Raw genomic sequence first — 23,825 nt, 5'->3', positions numbered from 1 at the left:
GATACTATAGGATCTTTTAAGAGACTTAGCTAGGTACATGGAGCTTAGGAAAATAGATGGTAATTCTAGGTAGTTTCTAGAGTAGGTTACATGGTCAACACAATGAAGTGCCTGTAATGTGCTGTAGATTTCTATGATGGTAGAGAAATGAATGCAGCAAAACTCATGGAAATCCTGATGCAGCCTGCAAGAGAACTGCAACTTGGGAGAATACTGGTTTTCCAGCAAGACAATGACCCTAAGCATAAAGCCAAAGCTATAACACAGGAATGGCTTAAGAACAACAGCATTAATGTCCTGGAAAGGCCAGGTCAGAATCCAGTCCTCAATCCCATTGAGAATTTGTGGCTGGACTTGAAAAGGCTGTTCACTCATGATCTCCATGCAATTTGACAATATCTCGAGCAGTTTTGTAAAGAAAGGGGAGAGGGTATGTGTAAAGCTGATGCAGACCTATCCAGAGACTCAAGGCTGTAAATGCTGCCAAAGTGTATCTACTAAATACTTACTCAAGGATGGTAATTATGCAATCAATTATTTTGTGTTTAGCAATTGTAATGCATTTAGATAAGTTTGTAGAAAATCATTTGACCTGAGACTTTTCTGTTGATCTGTATCAAAAAACCCAAATTACATCCTCTGATTCAATGTTGTAAAAACATTAAAACATGAAAACTTAGAGGGGCAAATACTCTTTTATAGGCACTGTACATGTGACAGATAATCTCATTAATCTTAGAGTCTCCCCTAGCTTTTCCACACTCTACGTACATGTATCATTATTTACTTGGTGTGATTTCTAAATAGCTTCTAATAAAATAGAACTTATTGCCATATGCATGTATGCACAGGGGCAATGAGAACTGCATCTACAGTAGCACAGGTACATAGTATTGGAGCACTGACAAGAACAAATTATACACTGTACAAGAAAAAGCAAAGTCTGTTTTAGTGCCTAGTGGTTCAAGAATAAAGTTGGATAAGTTGCTGTACTTGAACCTGGTGGTGTGGGACTTCAGTTTCAAAGTTCAAAGTACATTATAAAAGTATTATACTTTATACAACTTTGATATTTGTCTCTTTGCAGCCACAAAACAAAGGAATCCAACAGATCCTATTAAAAATATAGGCCAAACACCCAACATGCATGAAAAAAACCCACAAATCGTGCAAACATTAAAAGGGCATTCAGAACTGAAGTTCACATGTACGTGGACATAGTGGAATGCGTCATTTACTTGGAAGTTGGTACAGAGGAGATGTCAGGGGTAAGTTTTTTTTTAAAAAAACGTAGAGTGTTGAGTGTGTGGAATGGGCTGCCAGTGGTGGTGGTGGAGGCGGAAATGATAGGGTCTTTTAAGAGAGTCCTGGATGGCTACATGGAGCTTAAAAAAAGAGGGTTATGGGTAAAGCCGAGGTAGTTCTAAGGTAGGGACATGTTTGGCACAGCTTTGTGGGCTGAAGGGCCTGTATTGTGCTGTTATGTTTTCTATGTTTTTCTACATTCAGAAGCAACACACTCAATGAAGTGGTGGAGAGCCCACATTCTGGCACCAACATAGCATGTTCACTTGTTTGGCAGAACAATACAATGCACGAAATAATACCAGCAAAACAAGCTTTGTCACACTGACACACACATCCTTCCACCACAGGATAAGCAGCCTTCTTCAGCCTCAAGTGGACAGCGGACATCTGTATCTCCTACTGTATTGCAATTGTGAGGTTTAACTGCTGTTTGTCATACATTGTCCTGCTGCTGCTAAAAGCTAATTTTTATGGTATGGGTTGAATACGAATGTCCCCGTGACCAAGTGTTTTGAACATTGACACTATAAACCACGAAATGACAAATGACATTTCAGAAAGTACATTTTGTAGAAAATAGGAACAGCAGTCCAGAACTCCACAAAAATTAGTAAAACTTTTATTGTTAAGCACTTTTTCAACATTTCCAAAGAGAAAACCAGAAAAAGACTAGTAAATGATCTGTACACAAACTAGCAGCTGATTGGTGCTGCTTATTAAATCACTTTCTTAGCCCCCAGCCACCCTCCCACCCAACTTTGTACAGCTGAAGTCACAGGATTTACAGTTTGATGGTTAAGAAAAACCAACTCACCCCTCCCTCACATTATCCTCAAAAAAACCAAAAGGACCCACCTCTAACTACACTGCAGAGGTGTGGAAGGGAGGGACTTCTTCCAGCCATCATCTGAGCTACTGTACCCACCATCCCCCATGAGCAGCTTCTTTCCAGATAGAATGAAGTCTCTCATAGCTGATGTCCTTAAAGCTCAAATCACATTGTATAAATAAATCAGTTCGGCTTGACAGACAAAGCCAGCCTGTTGCCCTTGGGGTACCAGGAAGGCCCACAAACAAGTTCAGTAGAGTCATTTCCAAAAAAATGAAATTCACACATCCTGGTGCATTAAAGCAGGAAAAAGAAAAAAGGTTGACCGAAACCTTCAATTAAAACCCATTAATGCACCCGCAATTGAAAAAGGTCCAAAAAATATACATATTCAAATTGTACAGTTTGAATTTCCATTCATTCCAAATCTTCTTGGTTGTTAAAAATCCTTCCAGAAATTCATTGTTCCTCCATTTCTATCCCGCAACGTCAGTATAAAAGACGAGTTCACGTCCAAGAAGACGTGTGCCAAGGAGAGGAGCCTGGCATAGTCCGTGTACACATGGCAGAGGGCATGGCTTGCTGGCTCACTCTCCCCTCCCTCGCTCCTTTAGTTCTCCTCGTCGCTGTCCTCTGGACTGATGGCAGGGCTGGTGAGGCTGTATGTGGGGGAGGTGGGGCTGTAACCAGGGGAGGTGGGTGAGTAGGTGGAGCCCTTGGGGCTGGTGGGTGAGTAGGTGGGAGAAGTGGGCGAGTACTTTGGGGAAGTGGGCGAGTAGGTGGGTGAGGTGGGCGAGTACTTTGGGGAGGTGGGGGTGTACACGGGGGAGGTAGGTGAGTAAGTAGGGCTGGTGGGTGAATACTTGGGGGTTGTGGGCGAGTATGTGGGAGAGGTGGGAGAGTATTTTGGGGAAGTGGGCGAGTACTTGGGACTAGTAGGGCTGTACTTGGGAGAGGTGGGGGTGTACTCCGGAGAGCTAGGGCTGTAGGAGGGACTGGTGGGAGAGTACTTGGGACTGGTCGGGGAGTAGCTTGGGCTGCTGGGGCTGTAGCTGGGAGAGCTGGGTGTGTACGTGGGGGACTGGGGTGTGTAGCGAGGGCTGGAAGGAGAGTAGCTGGGTGAGGTGGGGCTGTAACTGGGTGATGTGGGGCTATAGCTGGGTGAGGTGGGGCTGTAATTGGGAGAGGTAGGAGTGTAGCTGGGTGAGGTGGGGCTGTAACTTGGAGAAGTGGGGCTGTAGTTGGGTGAGGTGGGAGTGTAGTTGGGTGAGGTGGGAGAATAGCTTGGGCTTGTCGGGGAGTAAGAGGGTGATGTGGGCGAATAGGAGGGTGACGTAGGAGAATAGGAGGGCGATGTAGGAGAGTAGGAAGGAGAAGTGGGCGAGTAGCTGGGTGAGGTGGGTGAGTAGCTGGGCGAGGTAGGAGAGTAGCTTGGTGAGGTGGGAGAGTAGGAAGGTGATGTTGGAGAGTAAGAAGGCGAGGTGGGAGAGTAGGAGGGGCTGGTGGGGCTGTAACTGGGAGAGGTGGGGCTGTAACTGGGGCTGGTGGGAGAGTAGGAGGGCGAGGTGGGGGAGTAGTTTGGACTGGTGGGAGAGTAGGAGGGTGAGGTGGGGGAGTAGGAGGGGGACGTTGGCGAGTAGCTGGGGCTCTGCGGGGTGTAACCGCCCGGAGACCTTGGCTCATAGGCAGGAGAGGTTGGCGAGTAGCTGGGGGACATTGCCCCTCCTGGTGAAAAGGAGTAAAAAAAGATTATAAACAAGAGATTCTGCAGATGTTGTAAATTCAGAGTAACACTCACACACACAGGAGCAACTCAAGTCGGGCAGCATCTATGGAGGGGAAGAAGCAGTCAATATTCAGAGGAGAGCCCTATGGGTGGTACTGACCTGGTGATGGGATGTAGGGACTGGAGGGCCCGGGGGACCCCGGTGATCCAGGGGTTGGGGACCAGGCTGGAGAGTATCCCGGACTGAATCCGCTGGCATCAGAAGCTGCGCTGGGAGAGAAGCCAGCAGCTCCCGGAGTCATCCCACTACCTGAAACACAAAAAACACAATCACATGATCACAGTGCAAGCAGAGGGCCAGCACACTTAGTTGTGTAACAGTGTCAAACATGCACGCAGGGAATTAGTTCATTTCCAGAGGGCTAGAATATAAATGTGATTCCGAGGCTTTCTAAGGATTGGTCAGGCTGTATTGGGAGCAGTTTAGGGCCCCTCATCTAAGAATGAGCTGGTCCAAAGGAGGATTATGCAAATGATCCTGGGAATGAAAGGGTTAACACGAGGGTTTGCTGGCTCTGGGCCTGTACTCACTAGAGTTTAGAAGAAGGGGTGGTGGGGATCTCACTGAAATCTATCGAATATCCAAAGGCCTCAATAGAACAGATGTGTGAGGACATTCCCTTTAGTGTCAAGTCAAGGCCCCGAGGACACAGGTTCAGAATGCAAGGACATCCCCTTGGAACAGAAAAGGAGTTTCTTTAGCCAGAGGGTAGCGAATCTGTGGAATCGTTGCCACAGACTATTGTGAATGCAAACTCACTGAATGTATGAAAGGGGAGGTTAACAGGTTCTTGATTAGTAAGAGCAAAGTATTACGGGGTGAAGGTAAGAGAGTTTGCCTTCTTACCATGGTCTTAACACTCACCCACACTCGGTGACCAGGCTCCATACGCAGGAGTGGCTCCCTGGTTCCACGGAGTCATGGCTGGAGACATCCCTCCCATTGGGCTGGGAGCAGAGCCAAAGAACATCCCAGTGGCTGGGAAAACAAAATTAAAGATTAGCTTTATATATCATAACATTGTATCGACAGCAACAGTTCAGGAATGCAATGCAAGCTGTGCAATTGAGGCCAGAGCCCATTGCTGTGTTAAGATCTTGGATACTAATATTTCATAAATTCATAATATTTATGAAATGCTCTTGGTTCATCACACTGGCACCATCACACAGCTCTCCAATCTCCCCTCCTCTCCTTTCCACCCCCACCCCTCACATGCTCTCTCCTCCAGTGCCTGCACCAGATAGTTCACAGTACTCACGTCCTCCAATCCCCAGCCCGCCGATGTTGGTGGGGATCTCCATGCCGTACTTGCACTTCTCAGCGTCTAGCAGTAAGTCGAAGGCACCGGTGCCCGCAGGAGCCAGCTGCCCTAGCATGATGTTCTCAGACACCCCTTTCATGGGGTCCATCTCACCATGGGCCGAAGCCTCCATCAGGACATCCACCTGAGGGCAGACACAGGCCGACCAGGGTTACTGGAGTGGGTGGGTCATAAACATTTATGAAGACACACTAGTCTTGAGTACAGAAAGTGGGAATGTTCCTGAGTGAAAGTGAAAGGTTGAATAAGTTAGGACTTCATTCCCTGGAACACAAGAGAAGGAAGGGAGGTTTGATAGAGGGGTAGTGTAAGTGCCAGCAGGGTTTTCTTACTGAGGCTGGGTGAGACTAGAACTAGGGGTCATGGGTTTAATGGTAAACAGTGAAATATTTAGGGAGAGCCTTTGCTCAGAGGGTGGTAAGTGTGGGACGAGATGTCAGTGGATGTGGATTTGATTGCAGCATGTAAGACTAGCCTGGATTCGAACACAGGTGGGCTACAGTCCAGGTACAGACTTCTGTGCTGTAGTGCTCTATGACCCACCCACTCTCAACCACCAAAAAGCTTCCATTGTAAACACAGATGCAGAAAGAGATGCTGGCAGAACTCAGCAAGTTAGGTAGTATCTAAGATGGGGAATTAAACAGCTTCAGGCTGAGACCAGAGTCTCTCTTTTTTAATTCAATCCTGATGAAGGGTCTCAGCCCAAAAACATAGGGACTGGCTTCCAGCATTGTGTGTGTGTTGCTTGGATTTCCAACATCTACAGATTTTCTCATTTGTGATTGGTCTTCCAGTGTTTTTGATACAAGTTGCTTCAGCACAATGCGCTCCCGCTAATGATTGGGTCACCCAAAAATGAGGTGGTCAAAGGAACACTGCCCCAAGGCCCATCCTACCCACTGCAACACTCCTGCTCATTAGAGCCACAGAGCCCCCTTCACCCTCCTCCAGTGGCAAGGTGGTGCTGCCTCACTCCACCCGCGAGTCATCCCTCTCTCACCCTATTTCAAAGCTAAGGCAGCCCTCCCTTGATACTGCAATAGAAAACTGCAGAGTCCTGGGAGCTCCCAGTACTGCCCACTAAGCCACGGAACACGGTGGTCACTCTGCAGACCCCCACGGAAGGCCTGGTTCTTTACCCTGGGAGGTGGTGCTAACAAGGGCCTGTTACTGATCAGACTACTCCCACCCACCACATGCCAAGACCCTGAGGGGAAACGGATTTCTGGGACAGACCCTGCCAAACAGGACTCCGACATTACCGTTTCCTCGAAGGAGCACTTCATGAGCGGCCCTGTGTCTTGGCGGTTCACTCCGTGCCGGGTGATGGCCATCAAGTGTCCACGGCATGTCATAGTGTCGCACAGCAGGGACAAGTGGCGGTAGTTGACGTAGGAACCATCAAAGGAGATGACATGGTACAGTTCCCGTTCCAAGGCTTTCCGTACAGCCTCGATGCCCAGGACCTGGAACAGACACAGACAGGTGAACAAAGATTGGTAAATATCCTTTAAACCATCACCCAGCGACAGTTCAGAGACTACAATGCAATGCCCGAACTGGGATTGAACAACTTTTTTATCTAGCAGTATTACTTCCCTTGCAGGCTAAAGAAATTCAGCATGTCCCCATTGACCCACACATTTTTACAGATGCATTACAGACAACACCCTGTGTACACCACAGCTTGGTACTGTTGTGACAAGAAGAAACTGCAGAGAGTTGTGGACACAGCTCAGCACATCACAGGAACCAGCCTGCCTCCCCATAGACTGTGTGCACAGGAACCAGCCTCCTCTCCATAGACTGTCTGCACTTCTCATTGTCTCAGGAAAGCAGACAGCATAATCAAAGACCCCACTTACCCCAGACATTCTCTCTTCCGCTCCCATCAGGCAGAAGGGACAGAAGACAAAAAGCACATACCACCAGGCTTGAGGATAGCTTCTATCCCTCTGTCAAACTTTTGAACAGATCTCTTGTACAATAAGATGGAGCTTTCACCTCACAATCTACCTCATTGTGATCCTGCACTTTCTCTGTAGCTGTTACACCGAGTCTGCATTCTGTTGTTTTACCTTGTTCTACCTCAGTGCACTGTGTAATTATCTGTTCTGCGTGAAGTGTGCAGGACAAGCTTTTCACTGTATCTTGGTGACAAATACATCACGACTTAAAAGAGACGAGTTTTATTTGTCACATGTACAATAAAAGTGAAATGTGTCGTTTACATCAACTACCAACATTGCATGCCCACAATTCATAACTCATACGTCTTAGAAAGTGGGAGGAAATGCACACAGTCTCGGGGAGAACGGACAAACTCCTTTCAGATTGCACTGGGAAGTGAACCCTAATATTGCAGCTGAAGCTGTAAAGTGTAATGCTAACTGCTACACTAGCATGCTGGCCCAGCACTGTTATCAGACAGTATCCCGGGATTGCGGAAAGGACTGAAGGACAGCGCTGCCTAAATCAACTAGCAGAGCACCACAGTCTGAATGGCCTGCTCCTACATGTGGTCATCACAGCCACAATCAGCTGTGCAGCAGCAGTGCAGTGCAATTTAGAATAGACAGCAACCCTCCCCCAAACACCAACCCATCAGAATGGGCAGCAGAAGCCAAACATTTACCGTGAAGATCTCTACAATATCATTGGAGGTGGTGCGGACAGGGTCCACATCCTTCTCACTCAGCACCCGCATCAGGCTGACGCCGTCTGTCTCCAAAATCCACTCCTGCAGAGCTTTGAACTCCCCCTCCTCTGTAATGATGATCTTCTTCTTGTTGTCAGTCTGGGGAAGGTGCATGTAAACCTGGAGCACAGAGAAAGTATTAATGCACCACACTGAGGCACATTCATATTTATCACATCCATTCAGACAGTGAAATGTGGAGCACTTGCAGAATGGAGAGGCACGTGCATTGAAATATAGTGAAATGTGCTGTTTTTAACAACGACTGACACTACCTGACATGGTGCTGGGGGCAGCTCACATTCTGGTGCACATAATGTTCAGCAGATCACAAAGACAACAAAAGTAGCCCCTTTCTCGCTCTCTGTCCCGCACACACACACAAAAACCCAGGACAAGTCTCCAGTCCTTGGGCTAGACTCTGATTCCAGGGCATTTAGCTTGGATTAAGGCCTGTTGGCCCACTAGGTCTATATGGACCTCTCTCATGCCCTTTACAGAGTCAGTCACACACTCGATTCTGGAGCACCCACAGAAGCTGCTCAAGCCAAGTTGTTCCAAGTACCTTTCACACTGAACTCATTTTTGTTCTCCCTCTCACTCCTATCCACCAGGGGAACTTACCACAGGCATGTAACGCATTGATTTGTGTAAGACGTGGGAGGAATGGGAGAATACGGGGAGTGGAGCAGCAGGGAGGGTGTCTACATGCAGCAGTGGAGGTCAGGTCTCTGGAGCCACGGACCAACAGTACTATTTGCTGAGGATCCCTCCAGCCCAATGACACCTGTGACCAATTAACATAATAACCCATATGTCTTTGGCACGTGGGAGGAAACCCACGGCACCTAGAGAGAACCCACGTAGACATGGGAAGAATGTGCAGATTCTTTATAAGCAGTGGCTGGAATCGAACCTGGGCTGCTGACACTTATATGTAGCATTACACTAATTCAGACAGATGAGCATTTAGACCAGGGTGGGCTTCACTGAATTACCGATAGGGAAGAGACCACAGGAAAGAACAAAACTGAAGTTCAAGGGGAGAGCAGAGATATGGAGCTGTCAGAGAGAGCAGCAGAGATGGTTCTACCTTAAGCACAAGTGTAAAGATAAGGAGGGATGAGGAGAGCCTGCATAAAATAGATTGCCAATAACCAGTCCAGTGCTGCAACATTGGACTCTTGACCCTGAAAGATCAAAGTACCAGATGGCCCCAGAGGATGATTTTCTTGCAGGCATTCACAGTGGAACAAGAAATACAATCAATGAAAAGCTACAAAGACTGACAATCAATGTGCAAAAGACAAATGGTAGATAGATGAATGGTAAAAACATGAATTGGAGTGTCCTTGAAAGCGAGACCATATGTTGTTCAATCAATTCAGGGCTGAGGGTGGTTTAGTGAGGTTCAGGACAGGTACTGGAAACCTGAGAGAGGAACAGACGGGCTGGCAAATATCCAAGCTGCTGGGACAGTGGTCAAGGAAAGACCCCATTCTGAAGTAGAGAGCTTGCCTGAGCAGAGTCCGATTTCATGTCAGATCATTGGGGAAGGTGAATGCACTCACCTTACTGATCTGCTCAATCCCCTGTAGTGTCATGTCTGTCAACATGTTGGACTCAATGCACCGCAGGAAGACGTCATCGTCCATCTTGTCCACCACCTCCTCTTCTTGCTGCAAGGAGAAGTACATCAGTGAAAGCCTGACAAGGGAACCACAGTGGGCAGCGTGTATATTCAGCATTCTGTAGGTAGCTCATGGTCACCTCATCTGTCAGGCAGCACAGCTGGACATCACCAACGCTTCACAGTCCCATCACACACTCTCAGGTGAGAGAGTGAAGATCCATCTGCATCATCCCATCACACACTCCTGGGGTCACAGAGTGAAGCTCCCTCCACACTGTCCCATCACACACTCCCAGGGTCAGACACTGAATGAAGCTCCCTCCACACCGTCCCATCACACACTCCCGGGGTCAGACACAGAGTGAATCTCCCTCCACACTGTCCCATCACACACCCCCAGTGTCAGACACAAAGTGAATCTCCCTCCACACTGTCCCATCACACACTCCCAGGGTCAGACACTGAATGAAGCTCCCTCCACACCGTCCCATCACAAACTCCCGGGGTCAGACACAGAGTGAATCTCCCTCCACAACGTCCCATCACACACTCCCGGGGTCAGACACAGAGTGAATCTCCCTCCACAACGTCCCATCACACACTCCCGGGGTCAGACACAGAGTGAATCTCCCTCCACACCGTCCCATCACACACTCCCGGGGTCAGACACAGAGTGAATCTCCCTCCACACTGTCCCATCACACACTCCCGGGGTCAGACACAGAGTGAATCTCCCTCCACACTGTCCCATCACACACTCCCAGGGTCAGACACTGAATGAAGCTCCCTCCACACCGTCCCATCACACACTCCCGGGGTCAGACACAGAGTGAATCTCCCTCCACACTGTCCCATCACACACTCCCAGTGTCAGACACTGAATGAAGCTCCCTCCACACCGTCCCATCACACACTTCCAGGGTCAGACACAGAGTGAACCTCCCTCCACACTGTCCCATCACACACTCCCAGGGTCAGACACAGAGTGAAACTCCCTCTACACTGTCCCATCACACACTCCCAGGGTCAGACACTGAATGAAGCTCCCTCCACACCGTCCCATCACACACTCCCAGGGTCAGACACTGAATGAAGCTCCCTCCACACTGTCCCATCACACACTCGCGGGGTCAGACACTGAATGAAGCTCCCTCCACACTGTCCCAATATATATTTGCAGTGTCAGAAGCTCTGAGCTGATCCACCACTTCCCTAGAGTGAACCAGAAAATTGGCTCAGTGCCACAGCTCATGTCTCACCTCCTGGAACTTATTCTCGTCGCTGTTCATGATACGAATTCGCAACACCAGTTTCTCTGCGTTGTCATCGTTAAAAATGCAGTTTAAGTCATCACCAAAACCTGTTGAGTACAGAGAGTCACAGATTTTTCTTTCCATAAACACTGTAAAGTGCCAAACAGACTGACCTTGACAGTAGCCACACCAATTAGAGGCATTTGCATTATTCCAGGAGTGGGGGGGGGGGGGGGGGTCAAACCCTGATCCTGCTTACATTGAAGGATCTAGCTGTAAACCTAACTTGGCATTACCAGTCTGCATCTCTGCAAAATTGGGAGAGGAGGAAATGGTCAGTCAGGAAGCCTGGACAGAAACCTGGAGATGGCGGACAGGAGATTGCAACACAAATTGCTAGGGTTACCATCAAAAGCACAGAGCTCCTCCAAGAAGCTGGAGAGAGGATATGCTGTGCTGGTGGGCATGGGAACAAGGACAAGGGAGAGGGTGAAGGCAGGAACCCTGCACTGCGCATGACTGACTCAAAAAGTGTAGCAAGGATTGGAAAGACCAAAGGCGACATGGTAATACTCTATAGTACCAGGCAACCGGATTCAATTCCCACCTCGGTCCGCAAAGTTTGTACGGTCACGGGGTGAATATGTGGGTTTCCTCTGATGCTCCGGTTTACAGGCTATTCCATAGATGTGTGGGTTAGGGTTAGTAAGTCGTGGACGCTGGAAGTTGGCTGTCCCCTGCACAACCTGGGACTGTGTTGGGCATAATATGTTTCAATGTACAGTACATGTGAAAAATAAAGTTATTCTCACCAGCATTGATTTTCTCAGCGATCTGCTCCATGGTCAGCTTCCGGTCTGTCATATGCTTCCGATCCAGCTCGATGCGCAGGAGCCAGGGGGAGATGCGCGTCACATCGAAGTCCGGCATCTCATAGTAGACGTTGACCCACTCTTGGTCCTCAGACACCACTGTGTTCTGGGGATCTGGGTCGTAATAGATGGCTGTGTTGGCAGTGACTTTCCTCAGCGTGGTGTGTTCCAGGCGACAAAGGATGTCCTGCAAAACCAACACTTGTCAGCACAGAGGGTACCCTATCTGGCAGTGTGGAGATGGGGTAGGATGCTGGAGTCCACTACCCCACCCCACCCTGGGTGGGATAGTGATTCACCCACACTTCAGGCTCTTCCAAAGGGGGTATCTGCTCAAGTACAATGCTGTCAATATGCACAGCAAGCACCCATAAGCTGCAATACCAGAAAAGCAATTACTTAGGGGCAGCACCAGTAACCCAGTAACAATTCCTGCTGCTGTCTGTACATCCATGCAAACATACAAAAGAGTATGACAACATGCATCTTCCTCCCAATGCTCCAGTTTCCTCCCCTACATGTTAGTAGATTAATTAGACCCTCGTTGGGCCAGATGGGTCTGTTACAGTGCTAGCTCCCTAAAAAAGGTCATCTGATCATGACTTGGGTGGGGATAGCACTGGGGAAAACTGCCTTGATCACCCTTTGAATGGTGGAATCTGTCACACCTACTATTGAGGCTGTGGGAAGGCAAGGGTTAAGACAACGTCCAGGCAAGGATATTTTACAGACAGCATGCAGTCAACCCTAGGAAAGGTCTTTGAAAAGTATAGCAACATCTGACTCCATCCTTTTTTCCCTCTCCTGTTGAAGGGTCTTGGCTCAAAATGCCAACTGTACTTTTTTCCATAAATGCTGTCTGGCCTGCTGAGTTCCTCCAGCATTTTGTGTGGCTTGGATTTCCAGCATCTGCAGACTTTCTCATGTGTGTTTGAAAAGCATAGCTTCAAAACACAGGGGACCGGAGCCACTCAGCATATCGAGACAAGGGAAGGACGCAAACCAAAGTGATACTAAAGGACAGTTATTTCACTAATCCTTTAAAGTGGAGATCCTATGGGCTATTAGTGTGATTAGAGACTGAATATGCAAATAAGGAATTTGAACATATATAAGATTACCAGTTGGTCAATTTCTGTATAAAACTGGCATTTTGTTCAGGCTTAAGAGCAGTTTGGTGACAGGGTCAGGCTGTTCTCTTTGTGCACTACTAAATAAAGTATGAGGAAGGAGTCCAGTTAATTGGAACGACATTCCCTGATGAAGTAGTAGTTTTCTGTCTCGAGCCATGCAGCACACCCCCAGCACACTGGTGCCTCACACAGGCAAACCTTCCCCAACCCTGGAGGCTTTAATTAACCATGTACAGCCGATTGAAACTGCTCCATCCCATTCAACATGATCTTGACTCAACCCTTACCTCACGCACTCTACCTAATCCTGTACCTACAGCACAGAGAACATGGTCTGCAATGCTGTGCTGACTTTTTAATCTACTCCAACTTCTCCTTCCTACACTACCCTCCACGTGCCTATCTAAGAGTTTCTTAAATGTCCCTAATCTATCAACACCTCTGGCAGCACAATCCACACATGCACCACTGTAAAAAAAAAGTTCTGATTTCCTCCCAGTACTCGCCAAAGTTATGCTCCTTGTATTAGCCTTTTCTGCCCTGGGGAAAAAGTCTGGCAGTTCATTATCAGAATCAAGCTTAATATCACTGGCACATACATCATCTTGTACACCCCCAGTCACCTCTCATTCTCCTTCACTCCAAAGAGAGAAGCCCTAGCTCACTCAGCCCATCTTTATAAGCCATGCTCTCTAATCCAGGCAGCATCCTGGGAAATATCCTCTACACCATCCTTAAAGCTTCCACATCCTTCCTACAATGAGGCAACCAGAACTGAACACAATACTCCAAGTGAGGTTCAACAGGGTTTTACAGAGCTACAACGTTACTTCACGGTTCTTGAGCTCAATCCCTCAACTAATGAAGCCCAACATGCCTAAAGCCTTCTTAACCACCCAGTTAACTGTAAGGCACCTTTGAGGGATCTATGGACTTGGACCCCAATATTCCTGTTCTCCACACTGAGAATTCTGCCATTGACTCTGTATTCACCCTCCTGCTTTTCCACTGAGTGTCCACATTGAGCTGGTCTCCACGGGCTACTGGGGAAAATATTACCAAAGGTTCACAACACCAAAGAGTTTTCTCCTCCCTAACCCCACTGCGTCACATACCTTGGCACGCTCAGCGTCCCTGGCAGACTGTCCCAGCAGGAAGACAGTGAGTGAGGGCGTCTTGGGCTTCTTTGAAATGTTGATCAGCTCCTTCAGACGTGGAACACCCAGGGTGACGTTCTTGGCTGACACACCGGCATAGTGGAAGGTGTTCAAGGTCATCTGAGTGGCAGGCTCTCCCAGTGACTGGGCAGCTAGAGCACCCACCATCTCCCCAGGGTGGGCCTGGAGGGCAGTGAGAAACATTAGCATTCTACATGCATAAACCCTGCTATTGCCAGTCAAGGACAGTGATTCACTGCAAACGATCCTACACAAACCAGAGCCACACAGCATTGGCCCATACCTCAATCATGTTCCTGCCCCAACCAATCCACCAGCCCTTACATGTGGGCTTTTACAAGTACCGGTGAGGTATTTCACCAATGGAACACAGGTAATGGAAAATCCAGTTCAAGGGGAAGACGGAGACAGACAGCAAAGGCAAGAGAGAACATGTCTGCAGTTATCTGTCCCCTTAACTCTTTCAGAAACAGACATGCCCTACTTCCCCCAGGGAGAATACCTTCCGGCTTTAGAACAGCACGGTGGAAGTTATTGATACAAAATGGACTATGTTGTATATTAGAGGCATTGGTGTAGGAGGAGAAAGGAGTAACAGGCTGGCCACCAAATTGACTCTGGTGGGTTTGACAGAATGAAATTAAGCAAAGGGAAGTGCAAGGAATTCAGTCACTGAAGGCTACACAGACAGACTGGGTGGAATACAAACTTGTGCTGAGTATTCCAACACATTACTGAGCAGACATGATTTATGGATGAACTTTTGAGGTGTTCTGGTGATTAAAGTGTTCAAGACAGAGGAGGAGACCAAAGGGGGCGATGGGGGAGGAAGAGGAATGCAGGGGAGAGTGGAACCAGAATAAGGAATCCACAGCCGCGAGACTGAAACCCTGCTGGTGCATGGCATTTTTCTGACAGGAGGGCAGTAGGAACCTTGAAATCCTTCCTTCTCAAAAAAAACCAATGCAACTTGGGCCTAAACATTTGTGAGTGACCCTCCAACTGGTGCATTTAAAGCCAGAAGATAAGAGGAGCAGAATTAGTTAATTTGGCTCATCGAGTCTGCTCCACTGTTTAATCATGGCTGATTTATTATCCCTCTCACCCCAGTCTCCTTCCTTCTCCCATAACCTTACTAATCACAAACTTCCACTTTAAATATAACCAATGTCTGCCACAGTTGTTGGTGGCAATGAATACCAAATGCACTACCCTCTGGCTAAAGACATTCTTCCTCATCTGTTCTAAAGGCACACTCTTATTCTGAGGCCGTGCCTTCTGGTCCTAAACTCTCCTGCTATTGGGAACATTTCTGATGTATGAAAGAACAGAAAAATAAACCACAGCTTGGGCACGTTGAGGTAGGATACATTAGAGATGACATGGGCTGCTCTCACTTTCTGCTGAGGTGGGAACAAGTGGAGAGGAGATCTGACCACACTCATCCCTTACTCTGAAGCACAGGAAGAAAGATGCCAGGGACAGGCAAGGTACTTACAATGGACTGGTTGAACTTGGCCTCTATTTCCCCCAGCAGCCACTCGAAGGCCTCGCTAGTGAGGCGGAATTCCTCAGTCATGCGGCGGCTGCAGAGGGTGGAGCGCAAGTGGATGTTGAAGAGCAGTGTTGCATTTTCCTGGGCCTGCCGGCTGAGGGGGTCATCGCCATTAACAATGATCAGCTTCTTACTCAGCTCCTTCACCCCTGGGGAGACAAAGAGCAGCTTCTGGGATTGTGCAGCACAGCTAAGAACACAAGTAGGAGTAGGAGTCAGCCATCTGGGCTGTTGAGCCTGCTCCACCGGTCTATAAGATCATGGCTGATCTGACTCCACCTTCCTGCCTTTTTGCAGAACCCTTAATTCCCCTGTAATACAAAGATCTACAAACTCTGCCTTAAACACATTTAATAAGGTTAGCAGAGAATTCCAGATTCACTACCCTGGGAAAACAGTTTATCTTCATCTCCAAACTAAATCTACTCCCCTGAATCTTGAGGCTATGTCCCCTAGTTCTGGTCTTACCCACCAGTAAAACAACTTTCCTGCCTCATCAGTTCCTTTCATAATTTTACAGCTTTCCTTTCAGTAAATTCATTATAAAGTACATATACGTCACCACACACAAACCCAAGATTTATTTTCTTGTGAACATTCACAGTAAATACACAAAACACAACGTGTAAAAGACAAACTGTGCAAATACAAAAAGAAAATAATAATAAATAAGCAATAAAGAACACAAAATGAGGAGTCAATAGGTTATGGGAACAGTTCAGTGATGGGGCGAGTGAATTTGAGTGAAGTTATCCCCTCTCGTTCAAGAGCCTGATGACTGAGGGGTAGTAACTGTTGACAAACCAGGTGGTGAGTCCCAAGGCTCCTGTACCACCTTCCTGATGGTAGCAGTCAGAACAGTATGTGTCCTGTGTGGTGGAGATCCCTGATTGATGCTCTTTTCCTGTGATAGCACTTTGTGTAGATGTGGTTAATGGTGGGGAGGGCTTTACCTGTGATGGACTGGGCTGTATCCACTACTTTTTTTGTGGGATTTTCCTTTCAAGGGCATTGGAGGACCCATATTAGGCCGTGAAGCAACCAGTCAGTATACTCTCAGATATACATCTACACAAGCTGTCATCTAAAACTCTGACGTGCTAAGTCTTCACAAACTTCTAAGTAGAGGTGCTGCTGTGCTTTCTTCATAATGGCACTTGTGTGCTGGGCCCAGGACAGATCCTCAGGAATGGAATTTAAAATTGCTCACCCTGTCCGCCTCAGATTCTTGATGAGAACTGTTTTCCTCCTCTTGACATCAATAATCAGCTTGTTGACCAGGAGTGAGAGGTTGTTATGGCACCACTCAGCCAGATCTTCCACCTCTCTCCAATATGCTGATTCATCACCACCTTTGATTTGACAACTTGAGTGGTGTTGTTAAACAAATTTGAATATGGCACTAGAGTTGTGCGAAGCATAAAGTGACAAAGCAGGGGACTAAGGTGGTTCCTGTGCTGATGGAGATTGTCAAGATATTGCCAATACAAACTGACAAGGGCCTACAAGTGAGGAAATCTAGAATCCACCAGGTATTGAAGCCACATCAACTAGTTTTGAGGGGATGATAGTACAGAATGCCAATCTTTGCTGTCTAGATGTTCCAGAGTTGAGTGAAGAGCCAATGAAGTGGCATCTGCTTTTGACCTGTTGCAACTGAAGGCAAACTCAAGGGACCCAAGTTGCTTCTCAGGAGTTGATATCACCAACCTCTCAAAGCAATTCGTTACAGTGGATGTGAGTGCAACTGGACAACAGTCATTAAAACAGGCTACCACTTTCTTCGTTGGCACTGGTATAATTGAAGCCTGCTTCGAAGCAGGTGGGTACCTCAGACTGCCAAAGAGAGGTTAAAGATATCGGTGAACACGCCAGCCAGTCACCATGCCTAGGCTGGATGCTTTCCGTGGGTTCACCAGCAAGAAGGATGCTTTCACCTTGACCTCAGAAACTGAAATCAGATTCATCAGGGGTTGTTGGAGTTGGTAAAGGTGCCTCCATGCTTTGACTGACAAAGTGAGCATAAAGGCATTGATTTCATCTGGGAGCGAAACCTTGTTGTCACATACATTGCTTGGTTCACTCTGCAGGTGGTGATAACATTCAAGCCCTAAAACAGCAGTCAAGCATCCTTCGGTCTTTCAAGTTTGTTCTAGAATTGCCACATTGCATGTGAGGTGGCTTTCTGGAGATCCATCAGGACTTTGCATTTGGTCACCAGATCTGAATGCCACTGACCTGACCCTTAGCAGATTGCACATCTCATGGTTGAGCTGGATCTTGTTAAGACTGAATGATATTGCAGGGAACACTTTTCGCCAACTGTTCTTTATTAAGTCCGTGATTGGTTCAAATCTTCTGATGAGTCCTTGAACATGACCCAATCCATCGACTCATAGCAATCCCGTAGCTACTCCTCTACCTCCTGTGACCACCTCTCTGGTGCCCTCATCTCTGGAGCCTTGCTCTTTAGCTTGTCTGTATGCAGGTAGGAGCAAGACAGCCAGTGATCAGACTTCCCAAAATGCAGACTAGGCACAAGAACAGGAATAACATTTCCTCTCATTCTTCTGAATTCCAGTGAGTATTGTCCCAGGCAACTTAATCTCTTCTCAAAGGTTAACACCCTGACCTCCAGAATTAACCTGGTGAACTACTTTTGCATTGCCTCCAAAGCCAGTACATTTTTCCTTAAGGAAGGCTGATCTGCACACAGTACACCAGGTCCAACTTCACCAATACCTTGTACAGTCATTACCTTGCAGGAGAATCTCTTCATTTAAATTAATTCTGTCTAGCAACAAAAGGCACCATTCCATTTGCCTTCTCTATAACCTGTTGCACCTGCAAACCGATCTTTTGCGATTCATGCATAAGCACGAGATGTTCTGCACAAGAGTATGCTGTAATCTTTCATTTAAATAATCTAATCTTCTGTTTTTCCTTACAAAATGGATGTTCTTGCATTTACCAATGTTGCGCCCTTGCCCACTCAATCTACCTATATCCCTCTGCAAGTTTCCGTATCCTCGGCAGTTTGTTTTTTCATTAAATTTAGGGCGCACCCTTCCCCGCACTGGCCAAAACCTGGGCTACTTCCCATCGCCTGCAAGTCATGACTTATTCAGGCACTCGATAAGCGGGAGAAAGAAACAGGATAGGAGGAACCAATCTGTGACAAGATAAAGCAACTAATGTACTGGGATAGTGAGGTCAACCCAAAATATACAGCTGGTTCCTTGCCACAGATGCTAGGTGAGTTCTTCCAGCATCTGCAGTTTTATTTATTTTATAAAGAGAAAAACTCTCGGTTGTAACCCTACAGGCAGCGAGCGCCATACGATTAGAAGCTCCAATCGTACCATGTCAGATAATCTTTGTCCCCAGTGACCCAATGTCAGGGTAAGTCCACATTGGTTACCCTGTGATGTCTGGGATAATTTTTCTCCATTGTAATTACTGGTTAAATCTCCCACCAGCCAGCTTAATTCCAAGGGAAGCCATGCCCACTCCTGCCCTATCCTCTGCATTGTCACTCACACTGTTATGAGCCCTGCAGTATGTTGACCAGAACTCGAGTGTGGTTGCGTGTATTCCTGTGGCTGAGTTCTGAGTCTTGGCTAATAAAGAGCCAACATCCATAAACTCAGACCCAAACTTTGAACAGAGAGACTGTGAAGGTTAATGCCCTGAGGTCAATAAATAGAGCTGTTCTGCAGAGGCCGCTCTGAGCTACTGTTCTTTGTGATTTTTATAAATGACTTGGATGCAGAAGTGGCAAGTTGGCAGATGATTTTTGATCTTGTGGATAGTGAAGGTTGTTGTAGATTACAATGAGACATTGTTAGGAGGCAGAGCTGGGCTGAGAAGTAGCAGAAGGAGTTCAATCAGAAAAGTGTGAAGTGATTCACTTTGAAAGTTTAAATGTCAAGGCAGAATACAGGGCTAATGGCAGGATTCTTAGCAGTGTGAAGAGGGATCTTGGGTCCATGTCCACAGATCCCTCAAAAATGCCACACAAGTAGATAGTGCTGTTGGGAAGGCATATGGTGTGTTGGCTTTCATTTGTTAGAGGATTGAGTTCAAGAGCCACGAGGTAATGTTGCAGCTCTATAAAATGCTGGTTAGACCACATTTGGAATATTGTGTTCAGTTCTGGTCACCTCATTATAGTACGGATGTAAAAGCTTTACAGAGGATGCTGATGAGATTTAACAGGATGCTCCCTGGATTAGAGAGTGCATCCTACGAGGACAGGCTGAGTGAACTAGGACTTTTCTCTTTGTAAAGGAAGGAGGATGTGAGGTGATTTGATAAATGAGTGCCAGATGATTAGTGGGATAAATTGAATGGATAGCCAGATTTCATCTCCCTGCCCCACCCCACCCCCCAGGGAGGCTGTGGCTAATACGAAGGAGATCATTTTAAGGTGGTTGAAGTATGGGGAAGGTCAGCACAACATTATGGGGCAAAGGACCTTGACTGTTATACTGTTTTGAATTCTATTCTGGGTGTGGGGGAATGTGAAGCCCAGAGTACAGGTGAGTAATTCCTGTCACTCAGCCAGAACTTACCTTCAATCACACGGATGGGGTGCAGGTCGGTTGCCGTTCTTGTGTTAATGTGGAAGATTTTCTGGGCATTCCAGATCATCCGCAGCAGGTTGCAGGGAAGAACCACCTGAAGGCCAGAGGGAAGAGAGGTCAACATCAAATCTCACACTAAACGCTGCAGGGCAGAGGGAGGAGAGGTCAATGACAAATCTCACAGTAAATGCTGCAGGGCAGAGGGAGGAGAGGTCAATGGCAAATCTCACAGTAAATGCTGCAGGGCAGAGGGAGGTCAATAGAAAATCTCACACTAAACGCTGCAGGGCAGAGGGAGGAGAGGTCAATGACAAATCTCACAGTAAATGCTGCAGGGCAGAGGGAGGAGAGGTCAATGGCAAATCTCACAGTAAATGCTGCAGGGCAGAGGGAGGTCAATAGAAAATCTCACAGTAAACGCTGCAGGGCAGAGGGAGGAGAGGTCAATGGCAAATCTCACAGTAAACGCTGAAGGCCAGAAGGGGGAGAGGTCAACGGCAAATCTCACAGTAAACGCTGCAGGTCATGAATAGTACACATTTTGGGCTGGAAAGAAGAGGACAGATACCAGAAGTGGGTGGGGGAAGAGCACAAGCTGGCAGGTGACAGGTGAATCCAGGTGAGCAGGAAATTTTACGAGAAGCTGGGAAGTGAATAGTGAGAGGATGAGGGCTGAAGGACAAGTCTGATAGGAGAGGACAGTAAAGACCACGGAATAAAGGGGAGGTAAGGCAGCAGACGTACAAGGGAAAACAGGGTAGGCAGGGTGGTTTACTGGAAGTTAGAGAAATCAATGTTCAATGCCATCAGGTTTGAGACTCCCCAGACTGAATTCGAGGTGTTGCTTCTTCAATCTGCCTCAACATAGCAGTAGAAGAGATTCTGGACAGACATGTCAGTGTAGGAATAAGAAAGTGGAATTTTAATGCTGATCATAGGGAGATCCCATCTATTAGAGTGGACGGAGTAGTCCTCCAATCTGTAATGGATCTCACCAATAGAGGCTGCATCAGGAGAGCCGGATGCAATAAACGATCCCAATGGCTTTTCATATGAATGAAATACTGCCTTGTTTCAGATGCCTATGGCCCTGTAGCTCAAGCTTCAGCTGTCTGAGCAAGCCACACTTCCAGTGCAGCTCAGGACAAGAACTGAAACAAGATGTTTATCATCTCATCAGGATGGTCTGCATTTCACTGTATGTAATACTTTGAGATTCCAGGAGAATGCAGTGGAACCACACACAGCCTACCTTGCTGTCTCCAGTGGGGAAGACTGCTCTCAGAACTTCCCTGTCTTCCTTCATTTTCTCAAACTCCACTTCCAGCTCATTCTGGATGGCAGCATTGCTGAGGATCTCCTTGACAATGTCCTCCTGCAGGGTCCTGCGCAGACTTCGCTCATTAGTGTACTCCAGCTTGAACCTGTCAGAGAACAAGATGGTGAGAGGCCAAGTGCTTTGCCCAGTGTCCTCAGAGAATTGGCATGGAAGAGGCTGCACACAGACTCAGACTGGTTCGGTTTTAACTCTTCAGCCTCCCTCAGGATCCCCAGTACTTTTTAATCAAGTGCAGATTTCTTGTTGATACCTGGTCTTCAATGTCAGGTATTCCAACAACTTTACTCTCAACCCTTTGTTCCAAAATCTACTACTGCTGCTACAAATTTCACAACTCATGTCTGTAATAATAAACAGGATTCTGATTCTACTACAGGAGAAGTAGCAGTAGTACAGATAAAAATTACAAGGATGTTGCCTGGACTTGAGAACCTAAGTTTAGGTAAAGGTTGAATGCATTAGGACTTTATTCCATAGAGTGTAGGAAAATGAGGGGAGATTTGATAGAGGTATACAAAATTATGACGGTATAGATAAGGTAGATGCATATTGGTTTTAGCCTCTGAGATTGGGTGAGACTAGAACTAGATGTCATAGGTTAAGGGTGAAAGGTGAAATGTTTAATGGGTATAACTTCAGGGGAACCTGAGGGTGAATTTCTTTAGAGAGCGGTGATTGTAGAACGAGCTGCCAGGAGAAGTGGTGGACATGGGTTTGGTTTCAACATGTAGATAAAGTGTGGATAAGTAAATAGGAGTACATAAGGCTGTGATCCAGGTGCATGTGAATGGGACGAGGCAGAAGATCAGGCTGGCATGGACTAGATGGGCTGAAGGGCCTGTTTCTCTGCTGTAGTTTTCTTTGATTCCAAGAAAGAAATGAATTTGCTTACTTCTTCTCAAAGGCTTTGTTGGATGGCTTCACTGATGCCAGGTTCTGGAATTCCACATTCTCTCCTGCCAGCCCATCCTCGCCATACCGCAGCTGGATCACCTGATTAATAGAGTTCCGCACGGTTGCATCGTACTTCACCATCACAGACTCCATGGACTTGATCAGACGTCTCTGGATGTAACCTGGTGAGGAGGTGGAAACCCACGGTCAACACTTCCATCTGGAAACTGGCAGCTGAACTCCAGGCTGTGGTATCAGCTGTGAGAGGGGATGTTGTGTGACCCTGTACCACAATAGGCCAATTGGCATGCCATGACTGCACCAACCTTGTGTTAATCTAAACTCAATGCCGGAGAAACTCAGGTCAGACAGCATCTATGGAGGGGAATAGGAGATGACAAGAAGAATCTCGGCACAAAATATTCCCCTCCAAAGGTGCCGCCCGACCTGCTGAACTCCTCCCGCATTTTGAGTTGCTCAAGATTTCCAGCACCTGCAGAAACTCTCGTGTCAATATAAACTCATTATTTGCACATGGCCCTATCTTCCATTTCCTGCCTGTCCAAATGCCTCTTAAACATGTGCTTCCACCACCTCCCCAGATTGATCTGTTAAAAAACTTCTGCACACCCCCTTCAAGCCTTCCCCATCATCTTAAACCTTTAGTATTTAAAATTTCTACATTGAAAAACACCGACTACTCTATAAATACATTTTGAATTTCATAAATCTCAAGAAATGCAGCTATGATCTATGCAAGGTCATCAAGGCAGCAAAACGACAATACAGGAACAAGATCCAGACACAACTCTCCACCAACAACACATGCAGCTTATGGCAAGGTCTACACACCATCACAGACCTCAAAGCTAAGTGCAGTGGTGCTGCCAACATCACTACCTCTCTCCCAGATCAGCTAAATCTGTTTTTTTAAAAAAAATATGCTTGGTTCAATGTCGCCAACACTGAGCCCCTGAGGAGAGCTGCTGATGTGACCTGCAGCCTGGTCATCTCTGAGGCTGAAGTTTGCATGTGTTTCCAACAAGTAGACAGTCACAAGGCTGTGGGACCAGACGGCATCCCAGGCTGGGTACTCAGGATGTGTGCAGCACAAATGGCAGGTGTGTTTACCGACATTTTTAATCTCTCCCTCTCCCAGTGGAGAGTGCCCTCCTGCTTCAATACATCCACCGTTATTCCTGTACCTAAAAAGACCAAGGTAACATGTCTGAACAACTGGCCTCCTGTCACACTAAGCAGATGCTTTGAGGGCCAGGTCAAGGACTATATCTGCAGCGTGCTGCCACCCACACTGGACTCTCTACAATTCACCTGACACAACCAATTGACAGATGACGCAATAGCCATTGCTCCACATTGCTTGCACATCTGGAGAAGAGGGATGCTTATGTGAGAAGCTGTTCTTGTACTAC

General features: G+C 47.1%; 1 protein-coding gene across 1 annotated transcript in view; it reads right to left on the bottom strand.

Moving 5' to 3' along the window:
• Positions 1-1,905: 1,905 nt before the first annotated feature.
• Positions 1,906-23,825, bottom strand: part of polr2a (RNA polymerase II subunit A) — a 50,407-nt gene continuing 28,487 nt past the window's right edge. Inside the window, exons 16-29 of the mRNA XM_059975320.1 lie at positions 22,391-22,574; positions 21,412-21,583; positions 20,148-20,253; positions 15,517-15,722; positions 13,956-14,180; positions 11,648-11,894; positions 10,842-10,942; positions 9,521-9,628; positions 7,887-8,069; positions 6,514-6,717; positions 5,186-5,372; positions 4,789-4,902; positions 4,024-4,173; positions 1,906-3,862 (exon numbers count right to left, since the gene is read on the bottom strand). Coding sequence (XP_059831303.1) covers positions 2,748-3,862; positions 4,024-4,173; positions 4,789-4,902; positions 5,186-5,372; positions 6,514-6,717; positions 7,887-8,069; positions 9,521-9,628; positions 10,842-10,942; positions 11,648-11,894; positions 13,956-14,180; positions 15,517-15,722; positions 20,148-20,253; positions 21,412-21,583; positions 22,391-22,574 — 3,302 coding nt within the window. The 3' untranslated portion in view covers positions 1,906-2,747. The remainder of the gene's footprint in view (positions 3,863-4,023; positions 4,174-4,788; positions 4,903-5,185; positions 5,373-6,513; positions 6,718-7,886; positions 8,070-9,520; positions 9,629-10,841; positions 10,943-11,647; positions 11,895-13,955; positions 14,181-15,516; positions 15,723-20,147; positions 20,254-21,411; positions 21,584-22,390; positions 22,575-23,825) is intronic.

This window comes from Hypanus sabinus, chromosome 7 (assembly GCF_030144855.1).
Source record: "Hypanus sabinus isolate sHypSab1 chromosome 7, sHypSab1.hap1, whole genome shotgun sequence".
NCBI classification, from domain to species: domain Eukaryota; kingdom Metazoa; phylum Chordata; class Chondrichthyes; order Myliobatiformes; family Dasyatidae; genus Hypanus; species Hypanus sabinus.
This window is presented reverse-complemented; position numbering and strand designations above follow the sequence as displayed.